This window comes from Schistocerca americana, chromosome 1 (assembly GCF_021461395.2).
Source record: "Schistocerca americana isolate TAMUIC-IGC-003095 chromosome 1, iqSchAmer2.1, whole genome shotgun sequence".
Lineage (NCBI taxonomy): Eukaryota > Metazoa > Arthropoda > Insecta > Orthoptera > Acrididae > Schistocerca > Schistocerca americana.
Window position 1 is genome coordinate 648,305,323 of NC_060119.1, and position 12,686 is coordinate 648,318,008.

The following is a 12,686-nucleotide window of genomic DNA, read 5'->3' on the forward strand; positions in this document are numbered from 1 at the left end:
AAAACTGGCGTTCTACGGATCGGAGCGTGGAATGTCAGATCACTTAATGGGGCAGGTAGGTTAGAAAATGTAAAAAGGGAAATGGATAGGTTAAAGTTCGATATAGTGGGAATTAGTGAAGTTCGGTGGCAGGAGGAACAAGACTTCTGGTCAGGTGACTACAGGGTTATAAACACAAAATCAAATAGGGGTAATGCAGGAGTAGGTTTAATAATGAATAGGAAAATAGGAATGCGGGTAAGCTACTACAAACAGCATAGTGAACGCATTATTGAGGCCAAGATAGATACGAAGCCCACACCTACTACAGTAGTACAAGTTTATATGCCAACTAGCTCTGCAGATGACGAACAAATTGAAGAAATGTATGATGAGATAAAAGAAATTATTCAGATAGTGAAGGGTGACGAAAATTTAATAGTCATGGGTGACTGGAATTCGATAGTAGGAAAAGGGAGAGAAGGAAACGTAGTGGGTGAATATGGATTGAGGGAGAGAAATGAAATAGGAAGCCGCCTGGTAGAATTTTGCACAGAGCATAACTTAATCATAGCTAACACTTGGTTTAAGAATCATGAAAGAAGGTTGTATACATGGAAGAACCCTGGAGATACTAAAAGGTATCAGATAGATTATATAATGGTAAGACAGAGATTTAGGAACCAGGTTTTAAATTGTAAGACATTTCCAGGGGCAGATGTGGACTCTGACCACAATCTATTGGTTATGAACAGTAGATTAAAACTGAAGAAACTGCAAAAAGGTGAGAACTTAAGGAGATGGGACCTGGACAAACTGAAAGAACCAGAGGTTGTACAGAGTTTCAGGGAGAGCATAAGGGAACAATTGACAGGAATGGGGGAAAGAAATACAGTAGAAGAAGAATGGGTAGCTTTGAGGGATGAAGTAGTGGAGGCAGCAGAGGATCAAGTAGGTAAAAAGACAAGGGCTAGTAGAAATCCTTGGGTAACAGAAGAAATATTGAATTTAATTGATGAAAGGAGAAAATATAAAAATGCAGTAAATGAAGCAAGCAAAAAGGAATACAAACGTCTCAAAAATGAGATTGACAGGAAGTGCAAAATGGCTAAGCAGGGATGGCTACAGGACAAATGTAAGGATGTAGAGGCTTATCTCACTAGAGGTAAGATAGATACTACCTACAGGAAAATTAAAGAGATCTTTGGAGATAAGAGAACCACTTGTATGAACATCAAGAGTTCAGATGGAAACCCAGTTCTAAGCAAAGAAGGGAAAGCAGAAAGGTGGAAGGAGTATATAGAGGGTCTATACAAGGGCGATGTACTTGAGGGCAATATTATGGAAATGGAAGAGGATGTAGATGAAGATGAAATGGGAGATACGATACTGCGTGAAGAGTTTGACAGAGCACTGAAAGACCTGAGTCGAAACAAGGCCCCCGGAGTAGACAACATTCCATTGGAACTACTGACGCCCTTGGGAGAGCCAGTCCTGACAAAACTCTACCATCTGGTGAGCAAGATGTATGAAACAGGCGAAATACTCTCAGACTTCAAGAAGAATATAATAATTCCAATCCCAAAGAAAGCAGGTGTTGACAGATGTGAAAATTACCGAACAGTCAGTTTAATAAGCCACAGCTGCAAAATACTAACACGAATTCTTTACAGACAAATGGAAAAACTGGTAGAAGCCGACCTCGGGGAAGAGGAGTTTGGATTCCGTAGAAATAGTGGAACACGTGAGGCAATACTGACCTTACGACTTATCTTAGAAGAAAGATTAAGGAAAGGCAAACCTACGTTTCTAGCATTTGTAGACTTAGAGAAAGCTTTTGACAATGTTGACTGGAATACTCTCTTTCAAATTCTGAAAGTCGCAAGGGTAAAATACAGAGAGTGAAAAGCAATTTACAATTTGTACAGAAACCAGATGGCAGTTATAAGAGTCGAGGGACATGAAAGGGAAGCAGTGGTTGGGAAGGGAGTGAGACAGGGTTGTAGCCTCTCCCCGATGTTATTCAATCTCTATATTGAGCAAGCAGTGAAGGAAACAAAAGAAAAATTCGGAGTAGGTATTAAAATCCATGGAGAAGAAATAAAAACTTTGAGGTTCGCCGATGACATTGTAATTCTGTCAGAGACAGCAAAGGACTTGGAAGAGCAGTTGAACGGAATGGATACCGTCTTGAAAGGAGGATATAAGATGAACATCAACAAAAGCAAAACGAGGTAATGGAATGTAGTCAAATTAAGTCGGGTGATGCTGAGGGAATTAGATTAGGAAATGAGACACTTAAAGTAGTAAAGGAGTTTTGCTATTTGGGGAGCAAAATAACTGATGATGGTCGAAGTAGAGAGGATATAAAATGTAGACTGGCAATGGCAAGGAAAGCGTTTCTTAAGAAGAGAAATTTGTTAACACCGAGTATAGATTTAAGTGTCAGGAAGTCATTTCTGAAAGTATTTGTATGGAGTGTAGCCATGTATGGAAGTGAAACATGGACGATAAATAGATTGGACAAGAAGAGAATAGAAGCTTTCGAAATGTGGTGCTACAGAAGAATGCTGAAGATTTGATGGGTAGATCACATAACTAATGAGGAAGTATTGAATAGGATTGGGGAGAAGAGAAGTTTGTGGCACAGCTTGACCAGAAGAAAGGATCGGTTGGTAGGACATGTTCTGAGGCATCAAGGGATCACCAATTTAGTATTGGAGGGCAGCGTGGAGGGTAAAAATCGTAGAGGGAGACCAAGAGATGAATACACTAAGCAGATTCAGAAGGATGTAGGTTGCAGTAGGTACTGGGAGATGAAGAAGCTTGCACAGGATAGAGTAGCATGGAGAGCTGCATCAAACCAGTCTCAGGACTGAAGACCACAACAACAACAATAACAACAACATTCACTATACAACCCCAAATCAAGGCTTTTACAATCAAACTGTGATTAGATCATGGACTTTGCTAAACTGAAAATTTCTCTCATTATTTTTGGCAGTTTGAGCAGGTAGCTGTCTTTTTATTACACATGGAATGCCATTAAGCAGTGGAGAGACAGCAAACTTGCATTATTTTTAACAATGGAAGCAAGAAGTGTGTGTGTGTGTGTGTGTGTGTGTGTGTGTGTGTGTGTGTGTGTGTGTGTGAATTTCTAAGGAACCAAACAGCAGAGGTCATTGGTCCCTAGACTTACACACTACTTAAACTAACTTATGCTAAGAAGAACATACACACCCATGACCAGGGGAGGACTCGAACCTCCGACGGGAATGGCCGCGCAGTCAGTGACATGGCGGCTTTAACCGTGTGAGCACTCTGCGCGGTGAAGCAAGAATATTTTATGCTAGTTATAGTATATCAATTTTCCCAAAAACCGTACCTGAAATGCAGACAGAGACAAGCTGGATGCCTTGCTGCTTCATTGCTGCAACAATGTTCTTCATCCCATCAGATAAGACAGTAGTTGGTTCTGTTAAACAAACGGATAATAACTAATTTATAACTTCAGCTTCTTATCTGAAAACATGAGACCAATCTGAAATTCAGTGAAAATATAGCAGCTACTAGAGACCTGTGAATGCAATCTATACAAGTCAAGTACATTATTTGCTAAGACCCTGTTATTATTTCCTAAGTAATCCAGACCATACAAATTAAAAAATATATATGTGTGTGTGAGTGACTTGAAGAGAACTACCACAGCCCACGTAAAAATGGCCCCAAAGCATTTATACGAATACATTGCAATAACAGATTCTTACTGTGACCAAATGGAGAGAGATCTATGAGAGTTGCCCAGAAAGTAATGCACCAGATTTTTATTTCTTCTACAATTCTTTATTGAACATAATGACAATTACACACACAAAAGAATGGTGTTTTATCTACACAACGTATTTATCCATGTAATCTCCATCCTGTTCTATGGCCTTCCTCCAGTACAAAACAAGGATGTGTACGCCCTGTTGTTACCGATCCTTGTCCTGGTGGCGGAGCCAGTGCTTCACTGTGTGAATCCTTTGCTGATTGACAGATGCAGTGCCAACTGCCGAGTCATAATGCATCCATCCTCACAAATGACAACATCAGCTAGCTGCAACATACCAGGTGTGATAGCCACTGATGGTCTCCCCGACCACTGTAAATCGTGGAGCTCTTCCGGACCACCTTCTGATGACCTCACCCTCCGTGCCCAGTAACTAGCTGTACTTCTGTCAACAGCAGACGCTCCAAAGACTTTGCACAAGCGTTTGTAAATATTCCTCACAGTTTCTTTCAGTGGAGTGAGAAATTCAATGCCGGCACATTGCTTGTAATGTACATCACCTACAGACACCATTCTGTAACTGTTCTGCAGCTACACTATCTGTCAGAAGTGATGGAAACTTGGGATGCTCATTCAGGATACTTCAAATAATACATATGAACATTTCACATTTGTAGCATTGTTTTCAGCTGAGAAAAAAATGTGGTGTTTTACTTTCTGGGCAACCCTCGTACATCTACATCTATACTCTGCAAACCACCATGAGGTGAAAGGCAGAGGGTATGTCCCATTGTACCAGTTATTAGGGCTTCTTCCTATTCCATTTACATATGGAGTGATTGATTGAGTGCATATGTGCATGCAGTAATTATTCTAATCTTATCTTCATAATCCCCATTTACACAAAATGTTTTATTAACACCACTTACCTAACGTAGACATGTTTTAGCATGTAATAATCAACAACTGTGCCTTCACTATCAGACTATCCACATATGATAATTGCAGATAACTAGATATAGATACTATACCAGAAGTCCTAAATGGAATAAAAGCACTTAAAGAAGTAAATGTAACCACTTGCCTTGTAGGTGAGGCATTGAGCGCACACAAATCCACATATTGTAAACTTTTGTTTCAATGAAAACTGGAAACTTAGTTTAGGAAACTTTTTTCTTCTTCTTTTTCCGGATGATTTCAGCTACTTTTAATCTATTTTTTATTCATTTTTTTTAAGTTTGCATTTATTTCTCCTGACAAGATTAGGGTCTTCAAGCCCTCTCTTGATCCAACCAGACTTCCTCAGTAAAACATCGCTGTACATCTCATACAATAAACGTATATAACAATAATAATAGTAATAATAATAATAATAATAATTCTGCCTTGCTCTGAACCCACTATCCAACATGCTAAATAATACAAATTATGGATATAATGTTACTGGAACATACCAACACAAAAGCACACATTTGTTATACATGGATGATCTAAAACTACTGGCAGCAACAAATCAACAACTCAACCAATTACTAAAGATAACAGAAGTATTCAGCAATGATACAAATATGGCTCTTGGAACAGGCAAATGTAAGAAAAATAGCATAGTCAAGGGAAAACACACTAAACAAGAAGATTACTTATTGGATAACCACAGCGACTGCATAGAAACGATGGAAAAAACAGATGCCTATAAATATCTAAGATACAGGCAAAAAATAGGAATAGATAATACAAATATTAAAGAAGAACTAAAAGAAAAATATAGACAAAGACTAACAAAAATACTGAAAACAGAATTGACAGCAAGAAACAAGACAAAAGCTATAAATACCTATGCTATACCAATATTGACCTACTCATTTGGAGTAGTGAAATGGAGTAACACAGACCTAGAAGCACTCAATACACTTACACGATCACAATGCCACAAATATAGAATACATCACATACATTCAGCAACAGAAAGATTCACATTAAGCAGAAAGGAAGGGGGAAGGGGATTTATCGACATAAAAAAAAACCTACATTATGGACAGGTAGACAATTTAAGAAAATTCTTTATAGAATGAGCAGAAGCTAACAAAATACACAAAGCAATTACTCATATAAATACATCGGCTACACCATCGCAATTTCATAACCACTTCTACAACCCTTTAGATCACATAACATCAACAGATACAAAGAAAGTAAATTGGAAAAAGAAAACACTACATGGCAAGCACCAGTATCATCTAACACAGCCACACATCGATCAAGACGCATCCAACACATGATTGCAATACAGGATCAAACAATAAACACCAGATATTACAGCAAGTATATTATTAAAGATACCAATACCAGAACAGACAAATGCAGACTTTTCAAAAAACTAATAGAAACAGTAGATCACATCACAAGTGGATGTACAATACTAGCAAATACAGAATACACCAGAAGACATGACAATGTAGCAAAAATAATACATCAACAACTTGCCATAAAACATAAACTAATAAAACAACACGTTCCCACATACAAGTATGCACCACAAAATGTACTGGAGAATGTTGAATACAAATTATACTGGAACAGAACCATTATAACATATAAAACACCACATAACAAACCTGACATCATACTTGCCAATAAAAAGAAGAAATTAACACAACTAATCAAAATATCCATACCCAATACAACAAATATACAGAAGAAAACAGGAGAAAAAATTGAAAAATACATCCAACTGGCTGAGGAAGTCAAGGACATGTTGCATCAGGATAAAGTTGACATTATACCAATTATACTATCAACTACAGGAGTCATACCACACAATACCCACCAGTACATTAACGCAATACAGCTGCATCCAAATGCATATATACAACTACAGAAATCTGTAATTATTGATACATGTTCAATTACCCGAAAGTTCCTAAATGCAATGTAACATATACCATACAGTTAAAAGGTCCGTGTCACTTTCCATTTTTAATCGGACATAACGTCTGAGAAAGGAAAGTAATAATAATAATAATAATAATAGATGCAATAATAATAGATAATAGAAACATCAGCCTAATTAACACTGTGTTAATATGACAAAGGAAAGTCCTTGGTGGAATATTAATGATTTAAGGAGTAATGTTATTAATGACATCTAAGAATGGTATGACAGTACAAAAGGGGTCCAATCTGGATAAGTTGACTGATCCAGAGGCAAGATGAACTAGATACAAAACTGCATCAACTGGTTCTATTACTTCATTGTCACTTTGTATTGTTTTAGGTGAAGTGATAAGATAAAGAATGAGGAGAATTGGTGCAGAACTGATGAAAAAAGGAACTTTTGGAAAACATAGGCGAGAAAAAGGGACAGGAAGAAAGGACATTTGTTAAGACATCATGAAACAACTTCCATGGGACTAGAGGAAGCTGTAGAGGGTAAAAATTACAGGGGAAGACGGAGACTGGAATACATCCAGCAAGCAACTGAGAACATAGTATGCAAGTGCTACTCTGAGATGACGTGGTTGCCAAACGAGAGAATTTTACGGTGGGCCATATCAAGCCAGCCAGAAAACCCATGATCCAAAAAATGGTGGGATACATCAAGCCAGTTAAAAGACTAATGACCCCAAAATGTATATTACTTCGATTATAAGTTTTGGGTCAACTTTCTGTGATAAGTTCCTGCATAGTTGAAATTTATTTGCACTGGCCACAAATAGCACAATGCCATCAGTAAAATGAATGTGGTTCAGTTATCTTCTACAACCTTGTTTTCTTTCTCCTATTTCCCCGTTTAGGTGTCTAAAGACTTTCTGTATTGTGGCCAAGAATTTCATTGAAAAGGAACCTCTGTGCTTAATTCCTCATTTACTTCTGAATTTCCCACAGTCAATGAAGTCTAATGAAAGCTGCAGTATTGAAGTATATTTTCTTCGGTACACTAATTTTCATTGGCTGTTAGCACAGATTTTGTTGGCCATTGTTTTCTTATGTACTACTTGGACAACGACTCACATAAACTTTCTTTGAAAAGTTGAGTGCCATCTTGGTGACATGCATGCCTGCAGATGGTCTGTTTTGTCTGTTTTCTTTCTTTCTTTTTTTCTTTCTTTTTTTTTTAAAAAAAATGTTAGAAACCTGTTTCCCAAGAATGTTTTGAGCAACGGAAATCACTACATACAGCAACCTGTATAATGGAAATAAAAGTACACCTGTATTCTCAGTTCAGTTTAGTAGAACCGACTGTTTTTCCAACCATGAGAAAGACAGTGTGGATTTTGTACACTGTTCAGCTGGTTAAGATGCCTCAAAAGATAATTTCTTGTTTATACTGTGAGCGTATTGCCACACTGAGATAAGAAGAGTTACCAGTAAAGGAGTCACCTGTTGATTTTGCAGCACCATTCAAACATTCAAATGCTATCTTGTGACACAAAATACTGATGATCTCCCTTCTAGCAATTTCCTGTGGTCAACAATACCAGCTGATGAGCACTGCCAACAAATTACGTTTAGCTGCTACCTTCAGGGGAATGCAACATAAACGTGTGCTGCCTTTTTGGGAGTCATGTGGAAGGACTGTGTAAACCCAGACAGTATGATTAATTTAGCCACTAGGAGCCTATTACGAACAACAGTACAAAGCCCTCAGCACTAGTGTGTGAAGCATGTGAGCACAAAGGAATACCTGAAATGAAAGCATTAACAATGGTGACAGGTTCTCTTCACCAATGAGTACAGGCTTTGTCGACACCCGATGATCATCACAGAAGAGTGTTGAGGCAGACAGACAGTGATGCATGTCTCAGGCATGTAGTCCCACAGATTCAGCAAGGGGGTGGAGCAAGAGCAATTGCGTTTTGTGCCAGTATCATGTACAGAGGTCTGACACCTCTCATCAGCGTTAAGAGTAATTAGAGGGTTCTTCAGCCCTACAGTCAACATTTTAGTTACGCATTCGTCTTTCAAGACAATGAAGTATGAACACACCATGTTCACCTTGTGGATGCTTTGTTCAAGTGGGCAGGAACCGAATGAAAGAAACTGTTGCAGCATCATCTGACACTAATCCAAATGAGCATGTTTGGAACCAGTTGAAACTTGCTGTGTGTCACTGCAGGAACTCTCCTGACAGTGGATGACCTCAAGAGGGCCGCTGTTGAAAAGTGGGCCAGGCTTGAGCAGTGTCATCTCTACCACCTCCTGGGTAGATGCCACACATCAGACAAGCATGGTACAATGCACAAGAAGGGAAACATGGTATTAAATGTTACCCAGCAACAATTTTTCTTTTGCAGAGATGCAGTTTTAAACAGGTTGCCTTTATTTTCTATAGTTTTGAGCACTAAAGGTTTCTCAATCGTTGTTACAGAAGAGGACAAAAGGGGTGGGAGAATTAACGACCCTTCTCAGCCACTACTTTCGCTGCTACTTAGCACAGTTTTCAATAGAGCACATGTCTCATGAATTCCTGAAATTTTCTTAGCTGTTATGTGTACCTATGTGGCATCCATCAATCATCTACAGGAGAGGGGTCCTTACTCATTTTTATTTGTTTTGTAAATAAAAAATGCCATTATTTATTTACAAATATTTGTTTTGTAAATAAAAAAGGCTTTTTTATTTACAAAACAAATATTTCTGTGCTTGTTGCGGAGGATGACCACACAAACAAACTTGTTACTTAACTTTATCCATTGTTTTCATTCTGGAACTTCCATTTGTATAAGTCAACCCAAACTATGGAACTAATTGGCATCTTAAAAACACAACCATTCCTGCATAAAAGGGACAAACATAAGAATTAATATTTTGTCACTGTCACGGTGCTAGCAGGTGAAGAACTCATTTAAAGGAATGAGGCTGGAACAGGTATTTGTCTGTGATTCTGAAGGAACCACATGAGAATTCATCTTAAATAATTTAGCAAACCCTAGTGTCATACATTCCTGAAAAGATGCTGGTGTTAGCCAAACAGGACCATTCTAAAGACTGAAAAGGACGCATGTTATAACAAAGTAATTAACTAACCTGTTTCACAAACTTTTAAGAACTGAGAGAATAATCACTGTAAGCCTAATATAAAATTAGATGTAATTGCCACTACAGTCAATATCATCATCTTGCATTCTATGGAATTACTAAAAGTGGCTGCTGTAAAGTGGCAGGCAATAGCAGCAGTAAGCAGAAATCATTTGGCTTAGAACTATACAAAGAAATTTACTGACTGAGTGCCAACACTATATAACACTGTAGCAGGTCCAAGGAATCCAACCAAACACTGAGGAGGCATCAGTCAGTTCATTTCCCTGAATGCTCATAGGCTCTAGTAAGAAACTTTATGCAAAGGAATGTTTCTTATATGGACTGGACAGATTTGTGGTGGTGATGATGATGATGATGATGATGATGCCTGTGATTTTGAAGGGCTGCGGTTACTATAGCCAAGACAGTGTAAGAAGATCCCTGACTGCTCACAACGCTGTTGCCAGCTTTCAACTGTGAAGCACTCATGACTGCAGGTGAAAATAACATTTGTCTACAGAGCTGTGACAACACTGAAGAGTGCCACAGAGATGTTTACAAAATCACGTAACATTGTTGGTTGAAGTCTGTGAAGCTGTTGCATCCAGCCCACACCACTGCAACTGTCAGCGATCAATTTGTGCCGACTCAACTATTGTCTCTCAATCCTCTCACAGTGTTCAAAGGCATTTAGGTATGAGACACTTTTTTATTCATATTAATAATGCTATAATATGTTCTGCATTTTGTACATGAATGGTCAATTAAATTAATAAAATTTAACTGTCAATGAGGCAAACTTAAGATCATCGTGTAAAAAGTTAAAACAGCTAAATATATAGTTTGTATCATTATGTCCATGAATAGGTATAGAAACGTATTTTACTGTATAAGGTACATTGAGGAATGAAGAACTGACTGTATAGTGCTTCAGAGTTAGTAGAGGCCTCACTGCTCACTTCCCTTCCCTAAACTGACATCTAACAATGGTGACTTTAAGTCTTGTCGTAATAGCAACCCCTTCATGAGAAGCAAAGTAAATGGTTTATGATTGTTACTTCATCCAGTAGAAACTGTGGTACATTTTTCTAATTTAAACTAATGTCACATGTATTGGACAGTTGTGCCATCTTTGAGGGTGTGATGGAAACTTTAAACTGCTCCACATATGCACCCATTGCTGAGAGGTAAAAAAAGAGATGTTTTTTTGTTCATGTCAGGTTCAGGAATGAAGAACTGGATGCTGCCTCAGTGCAAGAAAAGTCCATTCCTTCATAGGAAGTGTGTAGTACATGGCTTATGGCTGTTTCCCCAAATACCTGCATCTAGTGATTTCCAACTGACGTCACACATATTGTGCAGCTTTGCAATTTTAAACTATATGCAGAATCATTAGAGAAGCTCCATACATACTCTGTTAGAAGTTGCTTTACCATAGTACAATTTTTGTTATGTCCAATTCGAAGACAGTATAACGCAAGACCTTTTCTGTTCTAGCGTCAGTGCTAAGTCGTCAGACCTTGGTGGTATTTTTAATTGTTCATAGACAGTTACGTCATGAAAGACGGTTGTATACATGGAAGAAGCCTGGAGATACTGACAGGTTTCAGACAGATTATATAATGGTAAGACAGAGATTTAGGAACCAGGTTTTAAATTGTAAGACATTTCCAGGAGCAGATGTGGACTCTGAGCACAATCTATTGGTTATGAACTGTAGAGTAAAACTAAAGAAACTACAAAAAGGTGGTAATTTAAGGAGATGGGACATGGATAAACTGACTAAACCAGAGGTTGTACAGAGTTTCAGGGAGAGCATAAGGGAACAATTGACAAGAATGGGGGAAAGAAATACAGTAGAAGAAGAATGGGTAGCTTTGAGGGATGAAGTAGTAAAGGCAGCAGAGGATCAAGTAGGTGAAAAGACGAGGGCTAGTAGAAATCCTTGGGTAACAGAAGAAATATTGAATTTAACTGATGAAAGAAGAAAATATAAAAATGCAGCAAATGAAGCAGGCAAAAAGGAATATAAATGTCTCAAAAATGGGACTGACAAGAAGTGCAAAATGGCTAAGCAGGGATGGCTAGAGGACAAATGTACGGACGTAGAGGCTTATCTCACTAGGGTTAAGATAAATACCGCCTACAGGAAAATTAAAGAAACCCAGTTCTAAGCAAAGAAGGGAAAGCAGAAAGGTGGAAGGAGTATATAGAGGGTCTATACAAGGGCGATGTTCTTGAGGACAATATTATGGAAATGGAAGAGGATGAAGATGAAATGGGAGATATGATACTACGTGAAGAGTTTGACAGAGCACTGAAAGACCTGAGTCGAAACAAGGCCCCGGGAGTAGACAACATTCCATTAGAGCTACTGACAGCCTTGGGAGAGCTAGTCCTGACAAAACTCTACCATCTGGTGAGCAAGATGTGTGAGCCCGGTGAAATACCGTCAGACTTCAAGAAGAATATAATAATTCCAATCCCAAAGAGAGCAGGTGTTGACAGATGTGAAAATTACAGAACTATCAGTTTAATAACTCACAGCTGCAAAATACTGACGCGAATTCTTTACAGAGGAATGGAAAAACTGGTAGAAGCCGACCTCGGGAAAGATCAGTTTGGATTCCGTAGAAATGTTGGAACACGTGAGGCAATACTGACCTTACGACTTATCTTAGAAGAAAGATTAAGGAAAGGCAAACCTACGTTTCTAGCATTTGTAGACTTAGAGAAAGCTTTTGACAATGTTGACTGGAATACTCTCTTTCAAATTCTGAAGGTCGCAAGGGTAAAATACAGAGAGTGAAAAGCAATTTACAATTTGTACAGAAACCAGATGGCAGTTATAAGAGTCGAGGGACATGAAAGGGAAGCAGTGGTTGGGAAGGGAGTGAGACAGGGTTGTAGCCTC

The 12,686-nt window shown here is 38.4% G+C and overlaps 1 protein-coding gene across 1 annotated transcript in view; it reads right to left on the minus strand.

Annotated features, from left to right (window-relative positions):
- The window catches only part of LOC124608073 (flavin reductase (NADPH)), a 76,234-nt gene that overhangs the window by 42,359 nt on the left and 21,189 nt on the right, over positions 1 to 12,686 (minus strand). The window contains exon 3 of the mRNA XM_047139957.1: positions 3,365 to 3,454. Within this exon, the coding sequence (XP_046995913.1) occupies positions 3,365 to 3,454 (90 nt within the window). The remainder of the gene's footprint in view (positions 1 to 3,364; positions 3,455 to 12,686) is intronic.